General features: G+C 44.6%; 1 protein-coding gene and 1 long non-coding RNA gene across 5 annotated transcripts in view; both read right to left on the reverse strand.

The window, feature by feature from the left end:
* LOC120518461 overlaps positions 1 to 18254 on the reverse strand; it is a 104457-nt gene that overhangs the window by 26569 nt on the left and 59634 nt on the right. The window lies entirely within an intron of this gene.
* dio3a (iodothyronine deiodinase 3a) lies at positions 2203 to 3812 on the reverse strand. Its single transcript, XM_039741255.1, has one exon. The coding sequence runs from the start codon at positions 3795 to 3797 to the stop codon at positions 2796 to 2798; it is 1002 nt and encodes a 333-aa protein (XP_039597189.1). The 5' UTR covers positions 3798 to 3812; the 3' UTR covers positions 2203 to 2795.

An 18254-nucleotide genomic window follows, 5' to 3' on the forward strand; every position in this document is an offset into this window, starting at 1 on the left:
CCCAAAGTCTTAACCACTACAGCACACACACACGTACATACATATGTACAGTATACAGTATATATATATATATATATATATATATATATATATATATATATATATATATATATATATACACACACACACTCCCTTAAAAACCTAGAACTGTGTGTGTGGATGAAAAGAATAACTGCACTAATAATAGAAGTGTCATTTTAATATAAATGACTTTTTCCAGGTGGAGCAGCAGAAGCATTACTTACAATACGAAGACTGGGGTTCATTCATCACATACATTTATTTGCCGATGCCTTTATCCAATGAGACTTGAAACATTTAAAATACAATTGGTTACAATTCTTTTCTTTGACCAGCTGGAGCACAGGCGGGTGAAGTGACTTCTTTGTGGTATTACAGTGTCAGTCATGGGATTTGAACCCCCAACATCAGGGTTTGACATCCAAAGCCTTAACCACTTCACCACACTGCCTGCCAGTGGGTTCATATTCCGTATTCCGCAGGTGCTCCCCAGTGTAGAGTTTGCATGTTCTCCCAGTGTTCATGTGGGTTTAGTCCAGGGGCTTTGGTTTCTGCCCAGATACATTCAGGTTTGATGAATTGGTGTTGCTGCCGTGTGTGTGTCTCAACTTGTGCCCTATGACTGCTGGAACAGACCCCATGACCGTACCCTGAATAAGCAGGTTAGGAGGATTGGCTGGATGACTCTTTGCCCTGTAGTCTCATTTTTGGGGGTCTCCTGGTTTGAAATGTCAGATGCTGTAACAACACTCTTTAAATAATGGTTCGTTAACAGCATGTTAGATGTGGTGTGGTTCCTCCTTGAACAGTTGCTTCACAAAGCACCATTTCATTCTGGGATGGGTTCTTTGCATGCCAGTTGGGTTCTTTGGAATTTGAAAAGGATGCTAATAAATGGAAACAACAGAAAACTTGAATGTATAGCAGGCGACACAGCAGGTTACAACATATCAATAAAACCTGAACTTAACCAGTACTTATTGTATGAAGAGTCATTTTAAAATAAGGAACTCACTAGAATTTCAGAGATCTTCTATCCATGGTTATTCATGGAACTTGTAACAAATCTAAATGAGGATTCTTTTGGGAAGCAAAAGTGGTTCCCCAAAGGCATCACTCTGAAGAGTCATTTTATTTTTAGGAGTGAGTCCATGTGCAGTATAAAGTCACACGCCATATCCTTACCTTGTGAGACTCTGACTGGTGTAATGTTGACTGAAACTCTCTTTAACATTTATTTAATTTGGCACTAAATCGGTTTTCTGCTCTCGATAAATTGAACAAATATTCTAAATTCATACAATATATATAAATTGGCTTCCCCCTGAACAATTCACTTTATAAATTGGCGAAGCTGTGTAAACAGAAACATACTTACTAAATAATTTTCCAAAGTTTCGTACTTTTCACTTCTATTAACAGAGCACTCAACTTGGGCAGCTTTTAATTCCAACATCCTTTAAAGTATGAATCATGTTTTTTCAAGAATATTGGAACTTGAAAGGAAATCCACTGCTTCATTGCTTAATCACTTTCGCTGAACCGAGACAAAGTGCGGTCTCCGCGGAGTTAGCGTTCTTCGAGGTTAGTATTTTAAGACATAAAATAATAAAAAAGGAATGCGTGAATACATGAAGTTCAGTTTCTCGAATTGTGCAACGTGGTGTAGATACAACTCGCTGCCGTCCAACGCTTAATCTGGTTCCTACTGGTTTTATACGATGCGGTTACGTGCACACACAAGAGCAGATGGAAACGATGGGGACCTTTCGGTCACACTTTGAATGTAGAAACTGCGACACTCTCCGGCAGCAGGGACGAGTAAAAAAAAGAGAAAAAGAAGAAGATGAAGAGGTATTTGATTCACTCTGTCGCTGTGCGTAAGATTTGGCTCTGAAAATGAAAGCCACGACTCTGCCAGCCTGTCTGGCACCGACCGGTGCCAAACGGAATGTGACCTCAGACTCGCCCCCGTTCTTTTTTTTTTTTTTGAATGAGACGCGCATCCAGCGAAACAAAACGGAGCGCATCACCTCCAGCCAGCCAGCCAGCGCACCGGCACGCCGGCTTCAGTTACACAGCTCTGGAAAAAAACAGGTGCGCCCGCGAGATCCTGTTACCCACAACCTTAGATGTGTTACACGGGGTGGGGAGGAAGGTGGATGCAAGACAACACTTAACTCGTTTTGACATTTTTATTACAAAAGATTGTGTAAAAAAATGCGTATAATTTACAAAAACAACATTAAATCATTTCATTTCTCATTGATCATTGAGGCAATCATTCATCACTGGCTGTTCCAGTATCCAAGCACATCAGCCCCGGTTTTCTGGCTTCATACCATTTCAAAACCGAACTTCATAACAACACTAGAATAACCAGCGATTGTCAATGCGAAGAATGAAATCCGCGCGCACGCGTGGGAGAAGTGCTGCTGGCGTCAGATTCCCAACTAGCAGGTAAGGAAGTCAAAGACAAGAGAGGCTGCGCCCCTCGGAGCATCATCAGTATAAAAATAATGGCGCACACGTTATCAACTGCATATTTACAAATGTACAAAACAGCAAGTTTTGAAACCGTAGTAAAACGCACGCGCACTGACATCATCATCATTAAGATCATTATATACAAACAGTCAAAAGGCAAAAAAAAAAAGAGTCCGGTCAGAAGTAATACTTGGCCGCAACAGTTAAGTGGTGTTGCACAGTGAACACTTCGGTAGCAGCTTTCTTTAACACTATATAAAAAAGGGACGTTTAGGAACTGTCCAGGATTATACATGGATGACCACGGTGGTCTGTTGGCTCCTCTTGTACTTGTCCAGCCATTCTCGCACCTCGGCGATCTTGTAGCCTTCTGGTCCTTTCCCACCTTGGTAAACCACCTTCTGGTCCTGGAGGATGTACAGCCTCTGAAAATAGGCTCCATAAGCAGCGTTCGACGAGTTGTCCATGGTGTCGGCCACCACTTGGCAACCGGGCGCCTCCTGGGTCATTAAGTGGGCGGCTCGCAGGCGATCCTCGAGACAGCGATGTCGGGGGATTTGGTAAGGTGCATCTGTGCTAAGCCAACCGTCCGAAGGGTGTGCCTCCTCGATGTAGACCAGCAGCGAGTCTGCGATGTCCGAGTACTCACCGACCAGCCGCTGAAACGCCTGGAGGCGAGCCATGAACGGGGGTCAGGTGCAGCTGCCGAAGTTGAGGATCAGGGGTCTGCACTCCCGTGCATAATCTAACAGGCGTCCCTTCTGCTGCTGGTCGAGCTGCACCACCTCGGGATTGGGGGCCCGACTGCCCAGGTGCGCCTCCTTGAAGTAGTCCAGCTTTTGGCCATGCCATACAGCCTTGAGGGACTCCCAGGTGAACATGCGGTTAGAGTCGGAGACGCAAAGAGGGGGGTCGTCGGGACTGCCCTCCCGCTCTCGCATCTTCTGCAGCATCTTCTTTCGAATGCAGAGGAAATCCAGCAGCCAGAGCATGAGTGCGGCGAGCAGAAAACGGGGCAGGAGAAGCAGGCAGGCGAGGGCGGCTTTGAGTGCGCCGGCGGGCGGGGGCATGGCGGACAAGGCTCCGTTCGGTTCCCGATTCAGGCCGGCCAGGCTTCTCGTGGGCTCTGACACTCTCGGCTTAACTTCTCTTTTTATAGGCCGAGCCGAGGATTTGAATGAAAAGCACCCCGCCTCCCCGGCGAGCCGCCTCCTCACATGGTGAGGATTACCTTGAGTCAACTCTCCGTGCGCGGCGAGGATGACGGGCGCTCGCTGCACTGCGCGCATACTCGTTAACCAGAGGCGCACGAGCATAAAGACCCGGAGAGAGAGAGAGAGAGTGAGAGAGTGAGAGTGTGTGTGTGAGAGAGAAGCCGGCGATCCGATCGCAGGTTCCGAAGCTCTCAGGTGCACGAGTGGAAAAAAGGCATTTGGGCACATCGACGAAATATACGGCGCAAACTCGTTATGAGGAGCGCACCAGAGAGAGAGCCGTTGGTGATCGGGGACACACCGGAGTGTAAGCTGTCAGGTGCACACGAGTCTCCGTCATTTGGATAGACAGAGAGACACGCGCTTACAGCCAGAGGTCTATTTAAAGAACAGAACGAAACCCAGAGTGTGATACTTGCCACCTCGTCTTGGAATAGGCTATTCAAATCCACACCGGCTTTTTCGGAGTAGAGAAAATGCTAGAGCAGAAAGATGAACACGCATACACACTCGATGATTTTTGTGTGTTTAACATCGCGTTCGTGTTTCTCTCGTATGAATTGTTACTGTTTGGGTGCTGTTACTACAAAGGTCCAGGGTCCTGGATTCTGATCCCCCGCCATGTCACTTTGTGCAGTCTTACTAAAAATTTCCAGTGTGTTTCTCTCCAGCAGCTTCGGTTTTCCTCACACATAGGTTGGTAGGTTAGATTGTAACCCCAAATTGCCTCCATGCGCGGGTGTGTGCTGGTTTTGGGCCTCTGGCGTCCCGTGCAGACCTGTACCCCTTGCCTTGAAGACTGTCTTGCAGTGACTCGTAACTTTGGATTTTTAAATCATTATTATTTTTTAAATAATATTGGTCCTTTTTCAGTTTATTGGTGTAAGTTCTCTATAGAATAATAGACTGCTTTAAAGTAGGTAGCACGAATATACGCATTCGGGACTGGCTTTGCTGCACTACATACTGTGAACACACACACAAGAAAAGCACAAAGCAAGTCCAGCAGGACGCACTCCGTCCGAGAGATTCAAGCAGTCCTAACTTGAAGACATTCAACCTGAATTTGAAGCAGGATGGACACCCTCGCGGGACACCAACTCGCACCAGCATTACAGGAGTGCAGGCAGACAAAAATCCGGTTATCTCATGAGGTACATCCGCGCGCGCATAACGGTACTTCACGAGCAGGCTGAAAAGACACATCCAGACCCAACTCTATTTGACTCTAACGCGGAGGGAAACTTAATTGTTATGTTAAAGCCAAGGCAAACAGACACCTGTCCACGCATATGGCTAACAGAATAGTACACACATAATGACACGCCGCCACACTCCGACGTTCACAATCGAACACGCAGACACGCGCAGCACTACGCAACTTTTGCTCCTTGCTGAGCACTGAAAGAAGAACACCTCCTTCGAGGAATCGCGATTCTTCATGAAGCTTCCTGATTCGCTCAGTGGTGAAGGCAAGCGCGAAGACGGTACCAGTATGTCAGAGGCATCCTCCCTATACATTACACGAAATCCAAGAAGCGTGTCAGGAGCTCCATGGGTGTTAAAAATAATCACATACAGGACACGGTTCAGTCAAGGGCGCAGTTTTACTCGACTCCTTAGCTTATGTGTTTCTCATGTTCCAATCATATTGTGTTTAAATCGACCGTGTCAGTCGTGCCGTTTTGTTCTATATAGTATATATGTAAATCGCCTCATATAATGGTGTTAATTATATAGGTCGTGACATAAAATAAATGTCAGTTGTCCACGACTCTACACCGAAAATATGTTAAAGAAGAGGACTGGCTGGACGATTGACTGATAAATATGTAGCAATGTATTTGTGCTCTGCTTACATTTAAAAATCCATCTCGAATAATACAATTATTTAAACAAAAGTTTTGCATTTTTGGTGGTAGCTACCTTTCTTGTGTTGAAAACAGTCTTACGCTTCCTTTATTGTTGTTTTTACTCATTACGTTTGTGTAAATTGGGAAATCATGTAATAGTAGAAGGATAAAAATATACCTTGTGTTCTAGCCAGAATTGGGAAATGTCCTCTGACAGTAATGGGAACCGATTCAAATTATACGCGATGTTTTTGTTTTCTGTGTGTGGTAAGCTACCTAAATTCTATCAAGGGAGGAGGCTACTGCGAACGAAATTACCGCACAAATAAACACCGAGGGGATCACCCTGACGCGATGGCCCCGCTAGGCGGCGCTCTGACCGCAGGACCTGTCACTATGCACGCTGAAAAAAAGCGGATGTCGCACACCACGAAACTCAATAAATAAAAACTTGTCACACTTTGCCTCCTCGGATTCCGTTTCAAAACCAAACAGTAGGTTACTAATCTGCTTAACCCATTCGGTTTTGTGTTCAGTAAAGTTCCAATTTTGCGCCAGGTCATGTGTATTCTTTATTAATGTGCACGCTCTCGGTGGAAGAATTAGAACACGTGGACTAAGTCGAAAGCGCATAGAATTGGGAGTTCAAATATGTGAGTAACAGCAGGAGGGCGTCTTATCAATAAATAAAAAATAACGGTGCATATGGATTCGGAGTTCACCCTTCGCACAAGAGTCGTTTATTTTTCTTTGACGCTAAATATAGACGCAGTGTGGGATGTCTAAGAATTGAGGCACCGTATTAGGAATGATGATAACAACAAAAATAATAATAGTAATAATAATCAGTGGTTAGCGCTACTCCCTTTTTATTCTTTGCGTGGGTTTTTCGAAATGTTTTTTTTTTTCTTTCTTTTTTTTCCTTCTATATAAATGGACTGTTGTTTCGTTCAGGACCAATTCTGCTTCCTGTTGCACACCCCAGTCTTGTAAGATAAGCCTAGGACCACCGTCACCACAAAGTGGCCTCAAAAATGGATCGATGGATGAACGAATGACTGAATACATTAATAATAATAATAATAATAATTTGGATTGTTCCTGCCTTGCGCCATATCCATTCGGGGATAAGCTCAGGACAAAGCGGTTTTGGAAGATGGATACAATTATTATTATTAATAATAACAACAGCAATAATGGTAATAATAATGTTTGTCGCGGCGGAGTGTGTTTGTATGTGCGTGTGTGTTCACCTTGCGATGCAGCTGCAGTTCTGTCCAGGTTTTGTTCCTGTTTTACACCATATGCATTCCGGGATAGGCTCCAGCCTCCCGCGACATTGCTTAGGACAAAGCGGCTTTAGCAGATTAATACTAGTATTACTACTACTAATAATAAGCTATAGTATGAGTATGTTTGTGCGTGCTTGTGTTCACCTTGCCGTTCTGTCCAGGGATTGTTCCTGCTTGGCACCATACGCGTTCTGGGATAGGGTCCTGTCCCAATCGTGACTCTCCTTCGGACAAAACAGTTTTGGAAGATGGATGGATAATAATAATAATAATAATAATAATATAATAATAATAATAATAATAATAATAATAATAACGTTTGCCGCGGCTGGTAGCGTGCTCTTCCACGATATTCTGCACCCTCTCCCTCCGCTTTTCTTTCCTCCCACACTGCACTTATTAGTGTACGAGTTCAACGGGCGACTTTAAATCGGTCAGGTTAAAGGATACCTTCAAGATCAGGGTAGGTTTCGGACCCCAGCAATTGTTTCTTGAAACAAAAATCGTTTCAGCAAATCGTCACACGTTTGTTTTGTTAGGATTTTGCCCCCCGTTTCCTGATTCCGACGTGAAACACGTCATCGAGCGTTTCTGTTATTGCTGGGACTTCTCAATGTGCCTTCTCATTGCGAGATCGAAGTTCCCGAATAGGTCACTGCCTCGCTGGTCGCTATAAATCACGTCCATGTTTTCCTTTTGTGTTCCGATTGGCTGACGTGGAGCTGCCAAGACAAAACGTTACTCAAGTCACGTCACCAGCAGCTTCCAGCCATCGTTAACTGCCAAACAGTTCATTTCGCATTTATTACAAGAAAGCAATGCTCGTTAATTCCCATAAAAGAGAAAGTTTTTTTTTTCGTTAACAAACAATCCTGCTTAAGACGCCAAACAAAGAAGAAAAAAAAAAAAAAACCCAAACCAAAACAAAACAAACTCTGCCTAAGTAAAACCATCTTCAGACTTGAAAGATGAACAAAAACAATGGCCATGTCAGAGTGCCGCTTTACAGTGACCGATGAGGACATACAAGGGCACCGCTGGCACACCTGCACTCAGGGACTGCTTTCACATTTTAAGTGATTTTTATTTGTATTGGAATATCATTTTATTCACGCTTTTGAGCAGGAACGTGCGTATTATACATGAAATAACAGGTATAAAATACAAGCGATCACTGAAATTAAAATTCGATTACGAATAAAGGATTATTTTATTAACCTTGGTCTACTTTTTCCTTTGTTTTACACACACACACTTTGCGATATAATAATGTCTAACACATACTGTACATAAACGAACATATGGTACATTCATCCTTCTGTTTTTCTGTATTTGGTATGTACATGGTCTTCGCCTGTATATGCCTTTAATCAAGACGATTATAACTGATGTGCTTAATTCTATACGGATTTTAATGTCGGACTATCCATTTACTATACAAATAGTATCGACATCCGCCTCCCACGCGCTGCAATCTGTCCCCAGAGAAACGCACTAAAAGTAAATTATAGAGCAAGAATCATAGTATTTAATTTAAATTTCGACAAAAACATTTTCAAAAATGGTCTTGAAACACGAGTTTCATATGAGTCAGTGCGATTGCGCCATCTAAACATCGTTTTCGATTTATGTGGAAAGAAGTTTATTGCCCGGAATTCTCGTCTGCTGCCGAACGAATGAACCCCGCCGACATTGCCCTTGCCCAATACACTGTTGCGCGGCCGGTTGAATAACAGCAGATCGAAAGGTTTGATGCAAGAATCCATTGGAAGGTGAACAGATTAGTTGGCTTTCATCGGACCGGGTGGTCTCCAGTATTGCGCCCTCAAGCGCACGCCCCCTGTCAGCCCCCGTACTTGCGAGACATAAAACGAACTTGAGTGCGGCTGTACGTCGGTTAGTCGAGAAACGCACCAGCGTTTAGAAAATCCTTAAACTACCCGGATTCTTAAACAAGCAAGTCTATTTCCATTAGCGGGATATGAAAATAATAGGATACTTCTTCCACAAAACCCTAACCTTAGGCACTAATGTTAACTCCAAAATTAATTAATGTTTCTGGACTCGAAAACGATATAATTAATGAAAAGCTTTGTTTGCTACACTGCTGCTTTCTGCTACGAACAGAAAAGTTCTAATGGTGTCCTAATAGTCGATGTTACAAACACCACTCCGATCCTAAAAAAAATCCATCAATCAACGAAACGTTCCGACGTCGATAATGGCGGACGAGTTTCTCGTTTCTGACTTACAGTCAGACTGACTCGTGGAAGACGTGCGACAGACGAGGCACCTAACTCCGAGCTCGCGTTTCCATAACAACCAGTCGAGGGTCCTACTTGTAACCACTCGTGGCGTCCCTCTGGGTTCTGCAGGCACCTTTAGAAAGTGCTGTCACGACGGGCTAGGCGAAGCGGAGCAGAACTGAATTAAACGACTTTCAAAATGGATGGATGGCAGTAATGTTTAAACCGGAGCGAGTCACTGCGCTGCTTGACTTGTTGGTCATTGTGGCAATCCGGATGTCATGACTTACGAAACAAAGAAACACAATTACTTCAGCTCCTTGATTTTTTTTTATCGTTCAAAAGTATACAAGCCAATTGCGCCTATTGAAAGATTTCTTGTGGATGTGTTCAATATCATGTGAGTATGAGGAATCAGCGGAATGGTTTTCTGAAAAACACAAGAAATACAACAATCGGGCTGAGTATATTTTATACTTTTTAAATGGTGTGGCCTCGTAGATGTAGAGTTTTTGGGTCGCACACCCACCACTGTCTAATTAGAGTTGGCACAGGCACGAGTGCGCTTCAAGTGTCCTTGTTTTTTTTTTTTTAACTGGCGACTATTAAACTGAGCCTGTGTGATCGGGCCCTTCGTGGGCTCATTCCGATTTTGACTTCAGCCCCCCAAGGGCCCAAATGCACCGGAGATCCCTTACGTCGATTTTCACGGAGCGCTAAGCTCGCCGAAAGGACGCTGGGAGCGGAACGAGGGGTTCTGCAGTGACCTGAAATGAACTGCACTGCAGAATTTCAAATGAATTAATTAGAGCCATCAAAGACAGACATGACAATGTGTAATTATGGATGGGAATAATAGGAGCTCAGACAGAATTATTTACACCCACACCCTCCTTTGACTCTTAATCAGAGTTTGTCCAGAAAAGCCGTGCTTCCCAAGTCCTTACTGTACTAGACCCCCAAGTCCTGTTTTATCGTTTTCAGATGCATACACAGTCAATGCTATTAGGAAAACGCGCTAAGTAACTGAAACCTCTTCTCTTTTATTATTTTCGGGTGGTACAAAACTAACACAGCTGCCTGACACCTCCAGGGGCCTGGGTTCAATTATACCCTAGCGTTCCATCCAGTGCTGCTAAGACAAGCTTTTGATCCCTGTAATTAACAATACAGATTCAGAAAATATGTTAATGTTTGTATTTCCAAATATTATTCTACTAGCTGCTAGAATAAATTTAAAATCAGCGTTCCTCCTATGCCCCTTGTCGGTATCCTGGTGGGTCTCAAGCTCTGTTGCCCTATGTGTACCCTACCTTTTGAAGCGTCTTGCTCACCTCCAGTACACTTTTTGACTACCACCAATAGTAGAGAGGCCCCCATTGCCCACTGTGTAAACATGTGAATCTGAAAGCGACTCGTTATTAATTAGCAACCCAACATCAATCAATGTTATTTGCTTTGTTGTCATTGAAAATCTTTATTTGACTCCTTTTTTTGTTTAAAAAGATAAATGTTAGGAATTTAACTTTGCACCCCGAATGCATTCTGTCATATTTCACCCAACTGAGCAACTAAAGCCAAACTGACCAATCAGACCAAAGCGAAACTAACCAATCAGATTTCTCGGAGGGACTGGACACACACATACAGAGAGTGGTGTTTTATCATACAGTAGAACTGTAATTCTGTAACCAGCTTAATCCAGACCAGGCTTGTGGAAGAGGTGGATGGGGTGTTGCAGCCTATCCTAGCTAGCACTGGATGCAAAGCAGGAACAAATCCTGGACAGGACACAGTCCATTGCAGGGCAAACATACACACACACACACACACAAACACACACACCAAGGCTAATTTACCTAACCTGTATGTCTTTGGACAGCAGGAGGAAACCCACACAGACACGGGGAGAACATGCAAACTTTACTCTGGGAGGAGCCGGGACACAAACCCTTGTTTCTTTACTGCGATGCAGCAGCACTACCACTGTGCCACCGTGCTGCCCTATAGTAGATATGTATTTCAAAAAACTGTTGTGATGCTACTTAAAGATATTTTACCAAAAACAACTGAGTTACCAAAAGTTACAAACTGGAAAAGTTATGGAAGGCAGTGTTTTAAGAGCATGTAGATGAAGTGTGTTTTGCCCTTCATTCAGAAGGTGCCCATTAGGTTAAGTGGGGACTTTTAAACTGGCGTCCTTTGAGTATGTGGGGTTCTGCTCCTGTATGTGCCCTGTGATCATCTGTCACTCCGTCCAGGGCTGGTTCCTAGCTTGGCCCCGATTCTGCCAGGATAAGCTGTAATGGAGGAATGGATGAATATTCAAACTAAAAGGAGTGGGAACTCGAGGCACGGGGTGCAAGTGGGTACAAGATTGGCACAAACATATGAAGCAAAGGGTTATTGTGAGAGGAACCTTATCAGAACTGGGTGATGGTAAAAGTGGTGTCCCTCAGGGGTCAGAGCTGGGGCTGCTGCTCTTTTGAATGATCTGGACGGGAGTATAATCAATAAGATGTTTTTTTTTTTTTTACCGTGTCCTGTTCGGCTGTGAAGCAATCAGAATTGATGTCTGAATGCTGCCGACTAGCCTGACAGTTTTTCTCTCAGGTGGAGCGTTACAGCTTCTGCTGACGTCACGCCTGATACCAAAACTTTATTAAAAATATTTTCAGATGTTTTAAGATTCGAACCGGACACGGAGACAAAAGTGAAAGAAAAGAAGAGAGAAAGGAAGAGATGGAGGTAAAGGGGGAGGGGGGGTTTCGTATAGAATAAACAATAAATGAACCAGAATCCGCTTCTAGACCTGCAGAAAGAGAGGGGTTGGAACCACAAGACAAAAACATTGCTGCATCAGCTACATGAAGATATATAAAAGTAAAAATGTTTGCTGACAATCATACAGTAATTATTACTAAGGCATTTAGGGCCACCACAACCTTAGATCATGTGCTGAAGATGTCCAAGTCATACTTATGAAATCACCATGTGAGCACCTGTGTGCGTACGCACGCTTGTATGTGTAAGGTTTCTCTATAGGAGCATCCAATAGTGAGTGTGAAGGGCCACAGACCTGCCCCCAAAACGTGCGGAAGATGGAGGGAGTTCCAAGCCCAGAGATCCAGAGGTCACCCCAGAGCGCGGAGACCCCAGGGAGGCCGTCACCAGAGAAGCCCCAACCCCCCCTTGAGAGGCGCAGAGGATCACCCCGGGGGGCCACAACCAGCAGCCGGCAGAGTCCCGGAGATATCAACGGCAAGCCCTCAGGCCCGCCTGCAGCCGCTCACCCCCGAGTCGGCCGGGCCCGGAACCCAGCAGCCCGGGACCCAAGGGCACCCACCCCGCCGAGGACCCAACAGAGCCCAGGGAACCAGATCCCACCAGGCAGCCACCGGGAGCGACCAGACAGATGCTTAAGGCAGGGGGAGGGTAGGCAAAGATGTTGTAGTATTGCCAGATGTCCCAGGAGAGGGGAGGAGTCCAAAACCCCACCTGACATATACAGTCACACACAAACACAGTCATACACTCCCTCCCTCATGCTCTCACATACACATACAACCCAAGACTTACAAGGATGTACGCCAGACACCCATTCACACTCCCCATACACACCCTACTAACTCTGGTGCTGCCGTACCTGAGGTACAACCATTCCCGGACGCCAGAGCTAGCCCCGTTCTGCAGGGGTAATAGTGAGCAGGCACCCCCGTCCAACGCAGAGCAAAGCAACCCACCACTCCAGACCACAGGCAGACGGCCAGCTCCCACTCCTAGCCTCCAGCCCCGGGCAGCTAACTGAGAACAGAGGTGTAATAAGACCTCTAGTCTCCCTCCGCCTGCTCTAATGTAACGTTGATGTGTGTTGATAAGGTGCATTTTGTAGTTGGGGGGGCGCGGGCAGTGCCAGCACCATGTGGCCTACACCAGCTGATGCCAACACACAGCCCCACTTCCCCCAAAACTCTCCGTGACTAGGTGCAGTTTAAAATTTGAAGTGGGCACCGGCACTCGGAGTGAGGCTGAAATTTCCCCCCACCGGATGCCGTTGAGTGTGCCCACTCCCAAGGCCCTAAGTGTGCATTTGTGTGGAATGTTGTTTGTGGAAGTGTTTAATGTGCAAATAAAATTGGGGGGTAGGCTGCCACAGGACTGCGGAAATGGGATCCATACCCGCACCCCCTGACTTACCCACACCCCAAGGCCCTATGTGCATGTTTGTGTGATGATGTGAAGGAGCAGGAAGAGGGAAATGTCTGAGGATGGAGAAGAACGGCTGAGGGGCCTGAGCCCTCCAGGGAGCCAGCTCCCCTACTGGCCCCAATAGGCACCTCGGTTCCCAAAATCCACCCGGGGCACGGAGGCCCCAGCCCATCTAGCCATGGCCCGAAGCAGCAGCATCACAGAGCCCCACGGAGTCTGAGGCCACCAACCCACACCACCCCAGCAGAATAATCAATAAGATGGTTAAATGTGCAGGTGATACCAAATTAGGTGGAAGAGCAGATAATGAAGAATCAGACAAATTGTTACGAAGGAACTTGGACCGCATACAGACTTGTGGCAGATTCATTCTTAGTGAGTAAACGTAAGGTATTTCTCACAGGAAAAAGAAAAGTTAGATTTGAATACACCATAGGGGGTCAGAAACGTGAGCTTACCCCTTATGAGAAGGACCTAGATATGTAGATACATTTCTTGATGCTCCCAAGCATATCATCAGTGGTGTTACTTGGAATCATTGTTTGTTTCGGGGTCTTTCAACATCAAACACCTTCACCCAGGTGACTCAGCCATGGTTGATCATGCCATGGCTTGTGCTCAGGTGCCATTTCAAGGCCCTTTCTGCTGCCTCCATGATGTTCTTGATGGCTCTTTTCCTCCTCTGTCTGGTCATGCCCAGTGTACTGAAGGCCCCATAGAATGATTGCCTTGCAAAGCCTCTGCACCCAACTTGATGGGCATACACCTTACATTTCAGTCCTGTTTACAGCAGTCCAGCACTATGTGAAGCAATGTGCTGTGGAAATTCCAGTTGTTCTCTATGGAAAGCTTCAAGTCATGAGCAGTTGCCAGGACTCCCACAGACTTGTTTCTTCCTAGTGGCTCCTTTCCAGCCTTTACGAAGTTGCATATGTTTATCTGTGTGGTTAGACGTGTTCATTGTCTTCTCTTAATTTCCACACAGGTAGCTTCTACCATTGGTTTCGTTATCTGATTGTGGTGCCAGTTATACCAGTTTTGCCCTAGAGCCTTTGGCAGCAGCTCAAGATGTGCTCTAATGTCTCTTTGCCTGGGCATTGTCGATAAACTGGAGACTCCACTTTGCCGAACCTAAAAAGATTAGATAGACTGAGCCAAATGGACTGGAAAAGACATCATACAGTGCCTGCACCAGGAACTTCACGCAGGCTCCACCATCCATAAATCAGACCATGTCACCTTTTGGTCCACAACCTGCTCCTCCCTTGTCCAGGCCACTTGCTGTTTCATACCGATGGCTCTGCAGGACCTCTCTTCCCCCACTGCAGCTCTTACTTCCTCCTGCACCATCCTGCGCCTCTTTTTTCCTTTTGCTGCGTCATACCAGGGAGGTGCAATCATTCCAATGCCAGTCCTCCCGCATGCCACTGATCCCCCCCACGAAAATATGACATGACCTAATCTCTGCACACAACATGGACTCCTCGGCTTTTTACTTCCTCCCAGATATTGTGGACACATTGCTATCTTCATCCAGACAGTGTTCAGAAGTGATCAAGAAAGCTAACAGGATGTCAGGTTATATACCAAAATGTATGGAGTACAAGTGAAGGGAGGTTATGCATAAGCTAAACAATATGGTCATATTTTTGAGGACTCCCGACCATCATACAAATATGAGCTTGTTGAACATCACTTTCCAAACCATGGACTTTAATATGGGGTTGATCTCCCCACCCCATTACCTTCGCAATAATAACAGCCTCCACTCTTCTGGAAAGGCTTTCCACAAGATTTTGGAGTGTGTCTGTGGGAATTTGTGCCCATTCAGCCAAAACAGCATTTGTGAGGTTAGATACAGATGTTGGACGAGAAGATATGTCTCACAGTCAGTGCTCCAGTTCATCCTTAAAGGGGTTAGGATCAGGGTTCTGTGTAGTTCTCTGGTGACTTTATGGACCTGGCTTTGTCCACAGGAGTCTAGTCATATTGGACCAGAAAAGGGCCTTCAACAAACTGGAAGCACACAACTGTCTAAAATGACTTTGTATGCCATAACATTAACAGGACCCTTCACTGTAAACAAAAGGCCCAGCCCAAACCCCGTAAAACTGCCTCAGACCATTATCCTGGCTCCAACTTTACAGTAGGCACTATGCATTCCAGAAGGCAGTGTTCTCTTGGCGTCCACCAAATCCAGGTTGATCTGTCAGACTGCCAGATAGTGAAGTGAGACTCATCACTCCAAAAAAGATGTTTTTACTACTTCAGAGTCCAAAGGTGTGGTGCTTTAAACCATTCCAGCTGACACCTGGCATTGCGCATAGTCATTTTAGGCTTGTGGGAAGCTGCTTGGCCATTTAATGAAGCAACATCAACATAGTTCATGTGTTTATGTTGCTTCCATAGGCAGTGTGAAATTCTCTTGTGAGTGATGCAACAGAGGACAGGTGATTTCTACACACTATGCTATTTGGACCTTGCGGCCCTTCTCTTTGAGTTTCTGTGGTCTACCACTTCATGGCTGAGCAGTTGTTACACCTTGACACTTCCACTTCACAATAATAGCTCATACAGTTGGCCAGAGAAGATCTAGCTGAGTAGACATATCATATACTGACTTGTGGCAATGGGCGGCTTCCTGTGACAGTGACAAGTCTGAAGTCACTGAGCTCTTCTGTATGAACCACTCTACTGCCAGTGTTTGTCAATGGAGACTGCATGGTCATGGGCTTCATTTTATGCATCTGTTAATAATGAAACACCTAAACTCCATAATTTGGAGGGGTTTCCACATACTTTTGGCCATGTGGTGCATATAGCACACTGTTGAGGGGTCACCTGAAGTACTGTGTACAGTTTTGAGTCTCCATATTACTAAAAAGGAGAAGCAGCCTAGAAAAGGCAGTGAGGAGGAGAACGACTTGGCTGATTCCAGGATTGAGAGGTTTGAGCTACAATGGGGAGTTGAAGGAGTTGAACAAGGCTGAAATGTTCAAAATTATAAAAGAATTAATAAGTGGATACCACTTTATAATGAATTCTTCAATAACGATTGGTGTTTATTAATTGAAATATAAAAATGAATAGCAATATGGAGGGACACTTAATGGACTTTTTAGCATGTTATTATTTGGCTATTGCCACAGGAACAGGGCACATGCATGGCAACCTAGTCATAATGATAATGACGGAATCCATACAGTTGTGCTTGAAAGTTTGTGAACCCTTTTGAATTTTCTATATTTCTGCATAAATATGACCTAAAACATCTTCAGATTTTCACTCAAGTCCTAAAAGTAGATAAAGAGAAACCAATTAAACAAATGAGACAAAAATATTATACTTGGTCATTTATTTATTGAGGAAAATGATCGAATATTACATATTTGTGAGTGGCAAAAGTATGTGAACCTTGGCTTTCAGTATCTGATGTGACCCCCTTTGCAACAATAACTGCAACTAAACATTTCCGGTAACTTTTGATCATTCCTGCACACCAGCTTGGAGGAATTTTAGCCCATACCTCTGTACAGAACAGCTTCAACTCTGGGATGTTGGTGGGTTTCCTCACATTAACTGCTCACTTCAGGTCCTTCCACAACATTTCGATTGGATTAAGGTCAGGACTTTGACTTGGCCATTCCAAAACGTTAACTTTATTCTTCTTTAACCATTCTTTGGTAGAACGACTTGTGTGCTTAGGGTCGTTGTCTTTCTGCATGACCCACCTTCTCTTGAGATTCAGTCAATGGACAGATGTCCTGACATTTACCTTTAGAATTCTCTGATATAATTCAGAATTCATTGATCCATCAATGAAGGTAAGCCGTCCTGGCCCAGATGCAGAAAAACAGGCCCAAACCATGATACTACCACCACCATGTTTCACAGATGGGATAAGGTTCTTATGCTGAAATGCAGTGTTTTCCTTTCTCCAAACATCACGCTTTTCATTTAAACCAGAACGTTCTATTTTGGTCTCATCTGTCCACAAAACATTCTTCCAATAGCCTTCTGGTTCGTCCACGTGATCTTTAGCAAACTGTAGACGAGCAGCAATATTTTTTTTGGAGAGCAGTCGCTTTCTCCTTGCAACCCTGCCAAACACACCATTGTTGTTCAGTGTTCTTCTGATGGTGGACTCATGAACATGAACATTAGCCAATGTGAGAGAGACCTTCAGTTCCTTAGAAGTTACCCTGGGGTCCTTTGTGACCTCGCTGACTATTACACGCCTTGCTCTTGGAGTGATATTTGTTGGTCAACCACTCCTGGGGAGGATAACAATGTTCTTGAATTTCCTCCATTTGTACACAATCTGTCTGTGGATTGGTGGAGTCCAAACTATTCAGAGATGGTTTTGTAACATTTTCCAGCCTGATGAGCATCAACAACTCTTTTTCTGAGGTCCTCATAAATCTCCTTTGTTCGAGCCATGATACACTTCCAGAAACGTGTTGTGAAGAGCAGACTTTGATAGATCCCTGTTCTTTAAATAACACAGGGTGCCCACTCACACCTGATTGTCATCCTATTGATTGAAAACACAAATATGTAATATTCGATCATTTTCCTTAATAAATAAATGACCAAGTATAATATTTTTGTCTCATTTGTTTAATTGGTTTCTCTTTATCTACTTTTAGGACTTGAGTGAAAATCCGATGATGTTTTAGCTCATATTTATGCAGAAATATAGAAAATTCTAAAGGGTCCATAAACTTTCAAGCACCACTGTAGCTGTACACAAGGCAACAGTGACAGCACAAGGCAGGGGTCCTGCCTAGATGTTACAATAGGCCATCACAAAGTTTCCTCTCACTTGGCCAGCCATTGATTCACCAATCAGCCCAACAGTACGTCTTCACTCGTTGGCAGGTGAATGAAATTCTAAGTAAGAAGAACATGCAATCCCACACCAAAGATGCT

The sequence above is a fragment of the Polypterus senegalus genome, chromosome 18 (assembly GCF_016835505.1).
Source record: "Polypterus senegalus isolate Bchr_013 chromosome 18, ASM1683550v1, whole genome shotgun sequence".
Lineage (NCBI taxonomy): Eukaryota > Metazoa > Chordata > Cladistia > Polypteriformes > Polypteridae > Polypterus > Polypterus senegalus.